At 23.8% G+C, this 11,927-nt stretch overlaps 1 protein-coding gene across 1 annotated transcript in view; it reads right to left on the minus strand.

The window, feature by feature from the left end:
• LOC117173887 (methyl farnesoate epoxidase-like) overlaps window positions 1-10,816 on the minus strand; it is an 18,072-nt gene extending 7,256 nt beyond the window's left edge. Inside the window, exons 1-5 of the mRNA XM_033362532.1 lie at window positions 10,511-10,816; window positions 7,354-7,651; window positions 7,103-7,294; window positions 6,839-7,019; window positions 6,640-6,754 (exon numbers count right to left, since the gene is read on the minus strand). Of these exons, the coding sequence (XP_033218423.1) occupies window positions 6,640-6,754; window positions 6,839-7,019; window positions 7,103-7,294; window positions 7,354-7,651; window positions 10,511-10,595 (871 nt within the window). The 5' untranslated portion in view covers window positions 10,596-10,816. The remainder of the gene's footprint in view (window positions 1-6,639; window positions 6,755-6,838; window positions 7,020-7,102; window positions 7,295-7,353; window positions 7,652-10,510) is intronic.
• Window positions 10,817-11,927: the final 1,111 nt, after the last annotated feature.

An 11,927-nucleotide genomic window follows, 5' to 3' on the forward strand; every position in this document is an offset into this window, starting at 1 on the left:
TTTTCTGCCTTTTCATCGCCGTATGGTGGGTTGAAATTTTTGTAAAAAAAAAATCAAAACATGGTTTTCGATGTATTTTTTCCCGTAGAATTCGATTTTGAAGTCAAAAAAATAAAATTTTTCTTTATTTTTTTTTATTTAAAAAAAACCATGAAAAAACCGTAAAAAATGAGGTTTTTCGAGCAAAGTCCCATAAAAAAGTAGCTGGACCCTACTTTTTTATTGCAAATTCGGATTCAGCGTCGAAAAATACATAAGAATATATAGGTCTGGTCAATTGCACAGACACTTTTGTTTTTTTTTGTGGGCCTGTGTAATATTCATGAATTACAAAATTCAAGATTTATAAAATTTCTGAATAATAAATTTTAAAAATAATCAAATTAAATTCCCGAATCGGAACATTCCTGAATTATAAAATTCCTGAATAATAAAATTAACGAATTAGAAAGTTCCCGAATAATAAAATTCACGAATAATAAAATTTCCGAATTGGAAACTTCTGGTATAATGAAATTTCCGAATTAGAACATTTCCAAATCATAGAATTCCTGAGTTAGATAATTCCCGAAAAATAAAATTCTTGAATCGCAAAATTCAGGATTCATAAAATTTCTGAATAATAAAATAAAATTCCCGAATCGGGAAATTCCATAAATCACAACATTCCTCAATTATAAAATTCCTGAATAATAAAATTAACGAATTGGAAAATTCCCGAATAATAAAATGAAAAAATAGTAAAATCAAATTTCCCAATAATAAAATTTCTGAATAATGAATTCCCGAATTGAACAATTCACGAATAATAAAATAAAAAAATACTGTAATAAAATTTCTGAATTTGAACATTCCCAAATGATAGAATTGATGAGTTAGAAAATTCCCGAATAATAAAAATCCCGAATCGGAAAATTTGACGAATAATAAAATTGCCTAATTTGATAATTTCTGAATAATATATATTTCGAATAAAAAATATATAAAATTGACGAACTGTAAGATTTCAGAATAAAAAAATTTCCAAATTGAAAAATTCTTTGATAATAAAATTCCTGAATTTGATCAATTCCAAATAATAAAATTTCCGAATAATAAGATTTTTAAAAAGTAAAATAAAATACCTGAAATGGAAAATTTCCGAATAATAAACTTCCCGAATTATAAAGTTTCCTTGTAATTAAATTTCCGAATAATTCACTTAGCGAAAAATAAAATTCAAAAATAGTGAAATAAAATTCCGAAATTGAAACATTCCCGAATAATGGAATTCCTGAATTAGAAAATGCAGGAATAATAAAATTTCCATATAAAATTCCTGAATAATAAATTTGCAGAATTGGAATATTCTTGAATAATAATGTTCCTGAATAATAAAATTAAGGAATCGAAAAATTCCAGGAATAATAAAATTTTCGATTAATAAAATGAAAAAATAGTAAAATAAAATTTCCGAACAAAAAATGTCTAAATAATGAATTCCCGCATTGAACAATTCATGAATAATAAAATTAAGAAATAGTGTAATAAAATTTCCGAATTAGAACATTCCCAAATGATACAATTCCTGAATGAGAAAGTTCCCGAATAATAAAATTCACGAATAATAAAATTTCCGAATTGGAAAATTCCTGAATATTGACATTTCCAAATTAGAACATTCCCGAGTAACAGAATTCCTTAGTTAGATAATTCCCGAACAATACAATTCTTGAATCGGAAAATTGACGAATAATAAAATTTCCAAATAATAAAATTCCCTAATTTGATAATTTCTGAATAATATAAATTTCGAATAAAAAATATATAAAATTCACGAATTGTAAGATTTCAGAATAAAAAAATTTCCAAATTGAAAAATTCTTTAATAATAAAATTCCCGAATTTGATCAATTCCAAATAATAAAGTTTCCAAATAATAAAAATTTTTAAAAGTAAAATAAAATTCCTGAAATGGAAGAATTCCGAATAATAAACTTCCCGAATTATAAAGTTTCCGAATGATAAAATTTCCGAATAATGAACTTACCGAATAATAAAATTAAAAAATAGTGAATTAAATTTCCCAAATTGAAACATTCTCGAACAATAGAATTCCTGAATTAGAAAATGCAGGAATAATAAAATTTCCAAATAAAATTCCTGAATAATGAAATCTCTGAATTGGAACATTTCCGAATGCTAGAATTCCTGAATTAGATAATTCCCAAATAATAAAATTCCAGGATTGGATCATTTATGAATATTAAAGTAAAAAATGTTAAAATAAAATTCCTGAATGATAACATTCTCGAATTGGAAAATATGCGAATAATAAAACTAAATATAGTAAAACAAAATTCCCGAATTAGATAATTTCTGAATAATAAAATAATAATTTTTTAAATAAAAGTCCTGAATCGGATCATTCCCGACTAAAAATTACCGAATTAAAAAATACGCCAATAATAAAATTTAATTCCCGAATTTGAACATTCCTGAATAATAGCATCACTGAATTGGAAAATTACCGAATAATAATATTCCCGAATTCGATAATTCACGAAAAATAAAATTTCCGGATAATAAAATTACCGAATTAAAAAATACGCCAATAATAAAATTTCCGAAAAATAAAATTTAAAATTAATAAAATTTAATTCCCGAATTTTAACATTCCTGAAAAATAGCATTACTGAATTGGAAAAATACCGAAGAATGATATTCTCGAATTCGATAATTCGCGAAAAATAAAATTTCCGAATGTTAAAATTTCCGAATAATAGAATAAAAAGAAGTAAATGAAATTTCAGAATTTAAGATTTCCCAATAATAAAATTTCCGAATTATAAAGTTCCCGAATAATAAAATTTCCGAATAATGAAGTTCTCGAATTGAAAAATTCCTGAATAATAAAATAAAAAAATAATAAAATTCCCGAATTGAAAAATTCACGAGCAATGAAATTTCCGGAGAATAAAATTCCCGAATTCGATAATTTCTGAATGATAAAAATTCTGAATAATAAAGTAAAACAATTTAGAAATAAAAGTTCTGAATTGGATCATTTCCTAGTAGAAATTCCCGAATAATAAAATTACCGAATCGAAAAATTCTGGAATAATAAAATTTGCGAATAATAAAAATTAAAAAATAGTAAAATAAAATTCCTGATTTGTAATTCGGGAATCCTATAATTCGGGAATTTTACAATGTCAGAAATGTTATTTTTCGGGATTTTTCAGTCGACCCTTTATTTGAGTTCAAGAAAATTTGTATTTAGTTGATTTTTACTTTTTAAAAATTTTCAAGGAAGTAGCATAACAATTAAATAAATTATAGGCGTGAAATTCCTTCGCAGAAAATTATCTTTTATGGAATCTCTATACAAATTCTTCATACATTATACACTTTTGCATGCATGCAGTTACGCAATTTAAATTTCCTTTACCTTTCTCCCAAAATTTAATGAATTTAATGAAATTAATGAATATTGTTTTATAAATTGATAAAAGTTTATTTTTTAAAGAAATCATATTTAGAGGTTCCCCCATGTGTCTGTTTTATAAGGTCCCCAAAAAACCCCATGAGTGAAAAATTGGGTTTTGCGCATTTTTGTTACTAATTATTATTTTCTTCAGTTTTTAAAATACGATTTGTTTTTAATAAACAAAATAATACTTTCTACTGATAATTAAAGTGTTACAAGAATTTTTTAAAACAATTTTTTTTTAGACTAGAGTTAGAAAGTTGTGTTTTTTCCTGAGTTTTACAATTATTTTCAGCTTTTCAGTGAGAGTGAGATAATAATTAATTCCAGTTAGTCAAGATAATTATTTAAACAATGTATTATTATTTTGAATGGCAGTCACTTTGAACTATGCTAGAAAGTTTGCGGTCATTTCTGAAATATTAAACTTTTTATTAGGTTACAAGAGCGAGACAATAATTATTGCAACTTAAAAAACACAATTGTTTAAACAAATTATTATTGTTTATAAATATTTTTTCCTACAGTAATGTTCGATAGTTGCTGCCTTTTCCGAAAATTTTAACTTATTTTCAACTTTTCAATTAGGGTGAGGTTATAATTAATTAAAAGTTACAAACATAATTGTTTAAACAATTTATTATTGTTATTAGAAATTATCTTTTAGAATAGAGTTAGAAAATCGTGGTTTTCCGCATTTTTCTATTTTTTTTATCTTTTTAATTAGGATGAGGTAATAATTAATCACAGTTAACAAAAATGATTGTTTAAAAAATATATTATTATTTTTAATAATAATATGTTTGAATAATACTAGAAAGTTGCGGGTTTTCTGAAATATAAGTATTTCAGAAAAACCGCAACTTTCTAGCTGTTTGTTCAATTTTCACTTAGAACGAGGCAGTACTATATTAAAAAGAGAAATAATTGTTTAAACAATATATTATTATTTAAAACAATATTCTCTAAGAATAATGCTAGGAAGTTGCATTTTTGCTAATTTTCACCTTTTCTCAACTTTTTTTTTAACGTGAGAAAATAATGATTATAATTTAGAAAATTTAGTTGTTTGAACAAGTTTTTAAAGTTTATAACTATCTTCTCTTATAGTAATACTAGATAGATGCGGTTTTTTTCTGAAATTTTAATCTTTGAATCAATTTTTCACCTAGTGAGTTTATAATTATTGCAAATTCCTAACATAATTGTTTAAACAATTTAGTATTGCTTTTAGCAATTTTCTCTTAGGATAGAATAAAAATATCGTGTTTTTTCAATTCTGCAACTTATTTTTTTCTTTTTATTTCGAGTGCGATAATAATTATTTACAGTCAAAAAATATAATAATTTAAACAATTCATTATTATTTTAAATACATTTACTTTTAGTTATGCCAGAAAGTTGAGGTTTTTTCTGAAATACTCAACTTTTTGTCCACCTTTCACTTAGAGCAAAGAATTTTAATTGCAAGCTAAATTGTTTAAACAATATATGATCGTTTATAACTATCTTCTATTAGATAATTGTTATAAAATCGCGATTCTTTCCAACTTTTTCAACTTATTTTTAACTTTTCATTTCGAGTGAGGTAATAAGAGTTAACAAAAAAAATTATTTAAACTATTTATTATAATTTTTAATAACATTTACTTTGAATAATACTAGAAAGTTGCGATTTTTTCTGAAATATTTAACTTTTTTCCACCTTTTACTTAGAGCAAGGCAATAATTAATATAAATTAACAAAGATTATTAAATATATATCATGTTTATTTATTATTTGTATTTATTTATATCGTTTATTACTATTTATGTATTTTTGCTTTTCTGAAATTTTCGTCTTTTTGTCAATTTTTCATTTAGAGTGGGGTAATAATTAATGAAATTAAGTAAATATAATTATTCAAACAAATCATTATAGTTTATCAATATTTTATCCTATTTTAATACTAGTTGCAGTTTTTTCTCTATTTTTGCACGTTGTATCCAATTTTTCACTTAGTGCGGTAATAATTATTGCAACTTAACAATCGCAATTTTTAATTAATAATTTATTGTTTATAACTATCTTCTTTTTGATAATCGCTAAAAAGTTGCGGTTCTTTCTAAAAATTTAAACTTTGCTTTTATTTCTTCTTCAGAAAAAATAGTAACTAAAAAGTGTAGAAAAAGTTAAAAATTTCAGAAAACCTGCCATTAACTAGCATTACTATTACAGTTAATTGTTTATACAATCGTTTTTTTTAACTTGAATGAACCTCACTCCAATTAAAGAGTGGTCCAGAGGTGGAAAATGTTTTAAAAAACTGCAATTTTTTAGTATTATTTTGTTATAAATAACGATAAATTGTTTGAACAATTATTTCTGTTTTATTTAATTTACTGTGCCTTCGCTGTAGTTGAAAAATAAAAAACAAGTTAAAAAATTCGAAAACAGTGCGACTTTCTAAGTAAGAAATAATTGATATAAATAATAATAAATTATTTACAAATTTATTTAAACAACTAATGAATAATTGCTGGTATTAATTTACTCATAAGAAACCTTTTTTATTAAAATATTCACAATTGACGCGAACAATTCGTAAAACGCAATTTTTCACTTATGGAGGTTTTTTGGGACCCTATAAAATAGACTTGTGTAAAAACATATTTTTCGTGAATTCAAACAAAGAGGTCGGTGAACATGAAAAATCCAGAAAAAATTTAATCACCTTATTACACGTTCCAAATAAAAAAATTATTAAACATTTTTTTTTTTAATATAAAATTTTCTTTTTTTATGATCCAAAAAATTAGTCAAGCGAAAATAAACTCTAAGAAATCATAAATAATATTAAGATTGATTAAATCTTTAAATTTTTTTCGTAGTTTTATATTTTCGAAGAAAATATATTTCATCTGAAGACACTCAGGCTCAGGAAAATTACGACCGTTACTTGACCTCTGAGGTAAAAGGAATTACTAGCGATTTTAGTAACAGTAAAATTAATGATGACAATACTGTAATTCTTTAAAGTCAGATATTTAAACAAATTAGAGTAAAGTTTGGAATTTAGGACTAAAATATTTGTTTGGATACAATTTTCAGAATAATTATGAATATACAAAAAATTTAATTAATTTTAATAAAAGTTAATAACTGAAGTCAAAATTGTTTAAATAATTACCATTAAATATTGAGGTTAGATCATCTTGTTGTAGTTCTATTTCTTCAAGATAGGCGTCAATAAGATCTCTATAAGTGCCTTTGACTTTTTTACTTTTATGAGCTTTCAATTCCTCCTGTAATAATAGAAAATATTTAATTACAATAAATATATTATTTATATAAAATTCTGCTTTAGATTTAAAAGTTGTTATATTTACTATAAAAAAATTCCACATTCGTTCTTGGCGTTCCTCAAGTTCAGAAAAGCCTGTATATCCGGGGATAATAAATCTCAAAAATGGCAAATGGTCCAAAAGCACACCAGTTACGGTGCTTTTTCGAGTATTAGAATTCAACATTTCCAGAGCTACTTTCACTTTTGGATTTTCCTCTGTTAGTCTTTAAATTAAAAAAGAAAAAAATGATCAAAAATTTAATTAATCAAATATTGTTTTGATATTTAATCATTTATTTAGACACACTTAGAACCGGCTATAAAACACCAAACATTATTCAAAACAGGAACACTCGAAATTCGAGGAAAATATTCAATTATATTTCCACTCAAAATTTTCTTTTCGATACTCATCGTGAGGGAAACTGCATTTTCCAAAATTAAATCTTCCATCGATCTTTTGCCGAATCCAAATTCTTTGAGGTACTTCAGAGAAAACCTGTCGGTTGAAATAAATAATTTTTTTTTTAAATTGAAATATTAATTATTAAAAATTACCTTCTGTTATCGTCCCAAATTTTTCCATCGGTAAAAATGATTCCTCTTCTTTCTCCCATTGTTCTAAACCGATGGGAAAAAGTATCAGGCCTTCCATCAAATTCGGGTCGACTCAGCATTTCCATAACCGCATCTCGACCAGAAACTAAAATTATAGGGTTGCCCAGTCCCAATTTCAGGCCCACAATTGGCCCATAAGTCTCGGCTAATTTGGCATAAACTCCAGAGAAATATTTTGCTTCATTTAAAAGATTCTTTAAATCCAAAATGTTTCCCAAAACTGGCAGACCTTGGGGTCCTGAAAAAATAATTTTCAAAATTAAAATTACAGTCAAATCTGGATGGTTTGTCACGCCTGAGTGAACACCGCACATCTCGCGCAGCTCCTCCCAACCATACCTGAGGCGCGGCGTCAATTCTCGGAAACACTAAATCCAGAATTACTAAATCCAGATTCGACTGTATTTCGTTATATTATATGCAAAGTTAATTAATTTGACTAAAAAATTCGCTAAAATAAAAAAATGACCAATTTTCCACGACAGATTCTTAAATAATTCCAATTCAAATTTGAAAACGAAAAATAAAAGAGAGGAAAGAAAAAGAAAGCAATTTCCAAATCCTATGATTTAATTTATGCTCTTGTCTTTTTTATTTTATATTTATTAAATCAAAGTAAAAAAACATTTACGAAATTATCTACCAACTTTGCGGTATTGATTAAATACGATGTTTCAAGCAAACTTTCAATAAAGTAGGTAAATTTTGAACCCAAAAGATGAACTTTCAAATAATAAAATATAATAATTTTCAGCCAAAAATGTAATAGTAAACTTTAAAAACATTTTTTTTTAAATTTAACAACATAGTTAAGATAAAGAAAAAAAGATTTTAATTTAAAATAAATAACAGTTGAATTAAACCAAAAATGTGAATTTTCAACGAAATAGTAGCATCCCCAATCAAAACAGATTATTTTTTAAAGACAAATTCGAAAACAAGAAAAATTAATTTTCTAAAAAGAAAATAATTTTCAAAGAAAATAATTACATTTTCAAACAAAAAAGTTAAATTTCTATAAAAGGCGAATTTTTAATTGAGCAATTTGAAACCCCAAAGATGAAATTTCGACACAAAAAAAAAACTAATTTTCAACCAAATAATAGAATTTTCTATCGAGATGATACATTTTCTATTAAAAAAATGAATTAAAAAAAAACATGACTATTCAACTAAATATTTAAATTTTTAAGCAAAATAGTGAATTTTCAACTAACATAATTAATTTTCAATCAAAAAGAATAATTTGCAATCAAAAATAGAATTTTTAAATTGTTAAATTTTCGACCAAAAAGATGAATCTTAAAAAAAAAAACAAATTTTTAACAGGCTAGTTCAATTTTTGACCAAAAAGTTTAATTTCCAATTAAAAAGATTAATTTTCAACCAACAATATTAGTTTTCTAAAAACAAAATTTCAATACAAAAAAAAATTAATTTTCAAACAAAAAACTAATATTCAGGAATGTAGTTAAAATTTCAAATAAATCAATAAATCTTGAAATAAACAAAAATTTATTTCTTAACAAATAAAAAATTAACTGTCTGTTAAGAAAGATGAATTTTTAACTAAATTTAACTAATTTTACAAAATAATTAAATCATCAACCAAATAAGATTAATTCTAACCCAAGCAGTTGAATTTTGATTATTTCATCAAAAAAAGATGAAATTTTTACTAATTTTCAAACCTGAAAATATCAGTTTTTAACAAAAAAAAGTCAATTTTCAACCAAATATTTGATTTTTCAAACATAGTAAGAAATTTTCAATTAAAATAATGAATTTTTAGTCAAGATTAATTTTTATACAAAAAGAGAATTGCTAAACTTTCAGTGAAAAAAATAATTTTAAAAAATATTCAAAAAATTATTTAAATTTTAAAATGCAAATACAAATACAATATAAATACATAATGCAACTTTTAACAAAATGTAGATTTCTCAACCAAAACAGATTACTTTTCAAAGACGAATTTTAAACCAAAAAGGATTTATTTTTTACAAAGAAGGCGAATTTTTAAATAATATAATTAAATTTTCAACTAAAAAAAAATTTTCTACCAAAAAAGATCAATTTAAAAAAAAGGTGAATCTCCAACCAAATAGTTGCATTTGGAATCAAAGAAAATAATTTTCAGTGAAAATGATGAATTTTTATACAAATATAGAATTGATACAGTTTCAATAAAAAGAAAATAATTTTCTGCAACAAATTTTTTAATAAAAAAAGATTAAGTTGGAAAAAAACGAAATAAACATTCAACGACATAGTTAAATTTTCAAAACAAAACAAAGAATAAAAATGAAATTGGTGAATTGAAAAAATGTAACAGTTAATATTTCATCCAAAAAATAGTTTATTTTTGAATAAATAAAAGTTGAATTAAACGAAAAATAACGAATTTTCAGCAAATTACTAGAATCCTCAGAAAAACCAGATTACTTTTCAAATAAAAATTTTAAACCAAAACGAATAAATCTTTTACTAAAAAGACGAATTTAAAAAAAATTTACATTTTCAACCAAAAAGATAATTTTTTACTTCAACAGATTAAATTTCTATCAACAACTACAGACCACGTGCAAATAATTTTATTCTTAGACTAGTTGAGAATTTTTGTTGGTAATTTTAGTTAAAATTTTTAGTTAAAAATATTAATTAAACAAATTCAATCAAAGTTGTTTAATTTTTTGCAAAATAGTTGAATTTTCAACTTGAAAATATTTCAACAAAAAAGTTAAATTTCAACCAAATTGTTAATTTTTATCCCACAATATTTGAATTTTCAATTTAAAAAGATCCATTTTGAAGCGAAAATGGAATGTTACTACCAATTTATTGAAACTTAAAAAAAACTAGAATCTAACGATAAAATTTAAAAAAAAACGCACTCTCAAATGTCTGAATTCAACTTAAAAAAAAAATGATATTAGCAAAAGAGGAGAACCTCTAAATCTTCTTCTTTCTATTTTCTCTGCTTTATTTTTATGATTTTTAAAAATAATTATAAAACAATTACAAAAAATCTACCAACATTTATATCATGAATTTAATTTATTAATTTAATTTAAATTTGAATAAATTCAAGACCTACCTGGTGGAAATTTGGACTCTCGTCTCCACTCCGTCAAAATTTTGATGACGAGTAAAAATAAACAACAAAGAATGATGAGCCACATGATTTATTTTTTATATGAAAATGTATAATGAAAAAATACCATTGAATAAAAATGAATTCTTCAGAAAACTAATTCATTTTTTAAATAATTATTTAAAAAAAAATATTAATCAGGAATTGAATAGATTCGTATTAAAAAAATAAATATTAGGATTAGAAGCGGAAGTAAGTCACGGTTTAAAAAATTTTGCCGCGAATTTCTCATCCGGGGATTTTCAACTGATGCCAAGGAGTCCCGAATCGAAACTGCAGGGGATCAGACGATTAGACATGATGGGGGAAAAATTCTCTCCTTTCACTGCGAAGTGCAATGCTGCAATATTGGTCAAGACTCGTCAATTACATGTGTTCCCAATTTAAGATTGTCCGGAGAATCATTTAAAGCACTTACGAATATGTTACGAATTCCATTAAAAATTTTTTAAACTGAATTAAGAAAATATCAAAATTTATTTTCTTTATTAACGACAAAAATTCAAATTTAACAACAAAATTCTTGAAAATTGAAAAAAAACAAGAATTCAAGACTGCCAACTCTTTGCCCTATTCCCAAATTTTGTCCTTTTCCAAAAAATTACACTAGTCTAAATTTAGCGGTTAAAGATTCAACTGTAAATATTTTTTTCTATTTTTCTTAGTTAACAAATAAAAAATTTACAATTTGGTCAATTTTTAACTTTTAAACATTCAATTTTCATATTTCTTCATTTTTCAATTCCATTAAACATTAAATTCAGAATAAATAAAATTAAAATTTTTTTTTAAAATCCAAAATTCAATTTTTACTACGAAATGCTTGAAAATGAATAGAAAAGATAACAAGGACATAAGAGACTCAAGAGTTTGAAAAATTCGATTTCCAATTATATTTTAAATTTTAGAACTTCGGAAATTCTAGAAAAATTTTTAAAATCGACAGACTGAAAAGTTTTCCCCACATTTCAGTCTTTTCCCGTATTCAAAATAATTCTTCTATTAAAAATTCAACTGTTGAAAATTTAATTTTTATATTTCTTCTTTTCTCAATTGCATTTAAAATTTTAGAAATTGAATTAAAGAAAATTCAACATTTATTTTATTTATTAATAACAATTCAAATTTAACTAAGAAATGCTTAAAAATTAAAAAAAAACAAGAATTCAAGACTGCCAACTCTTTGCCCTATTCCCAAATTTTGTCCTTTTCCAAAGAATTACACTGGTCTAAATTTAGCGGTTAAAGATTCAACTGTAAATATTTTTTTCTATTTTTCTTAGTTAAAAAATAAAAAATTTACAATTTGGTCAATTTTTAACTTTTAAACATTCAATTTTCATATTTCTTCATTTTTCAA

Source organism: Belonocnema kinseyi, chromosome 5 (assembly GCF_010883055.1).
Source record: "Belonocnema kinseyi isolate 2016_QV_RU_SX_M_011 chromosome 5, B_treatae_v1, whole genome shotgun sequence".
NCBI classification, from domain to species: Eukaryota; Metazoa; Arthropoda; class Insecta; order Hymenoptera; family Cynipidae; genus Belonocnema; species Belonocnema kinseyi.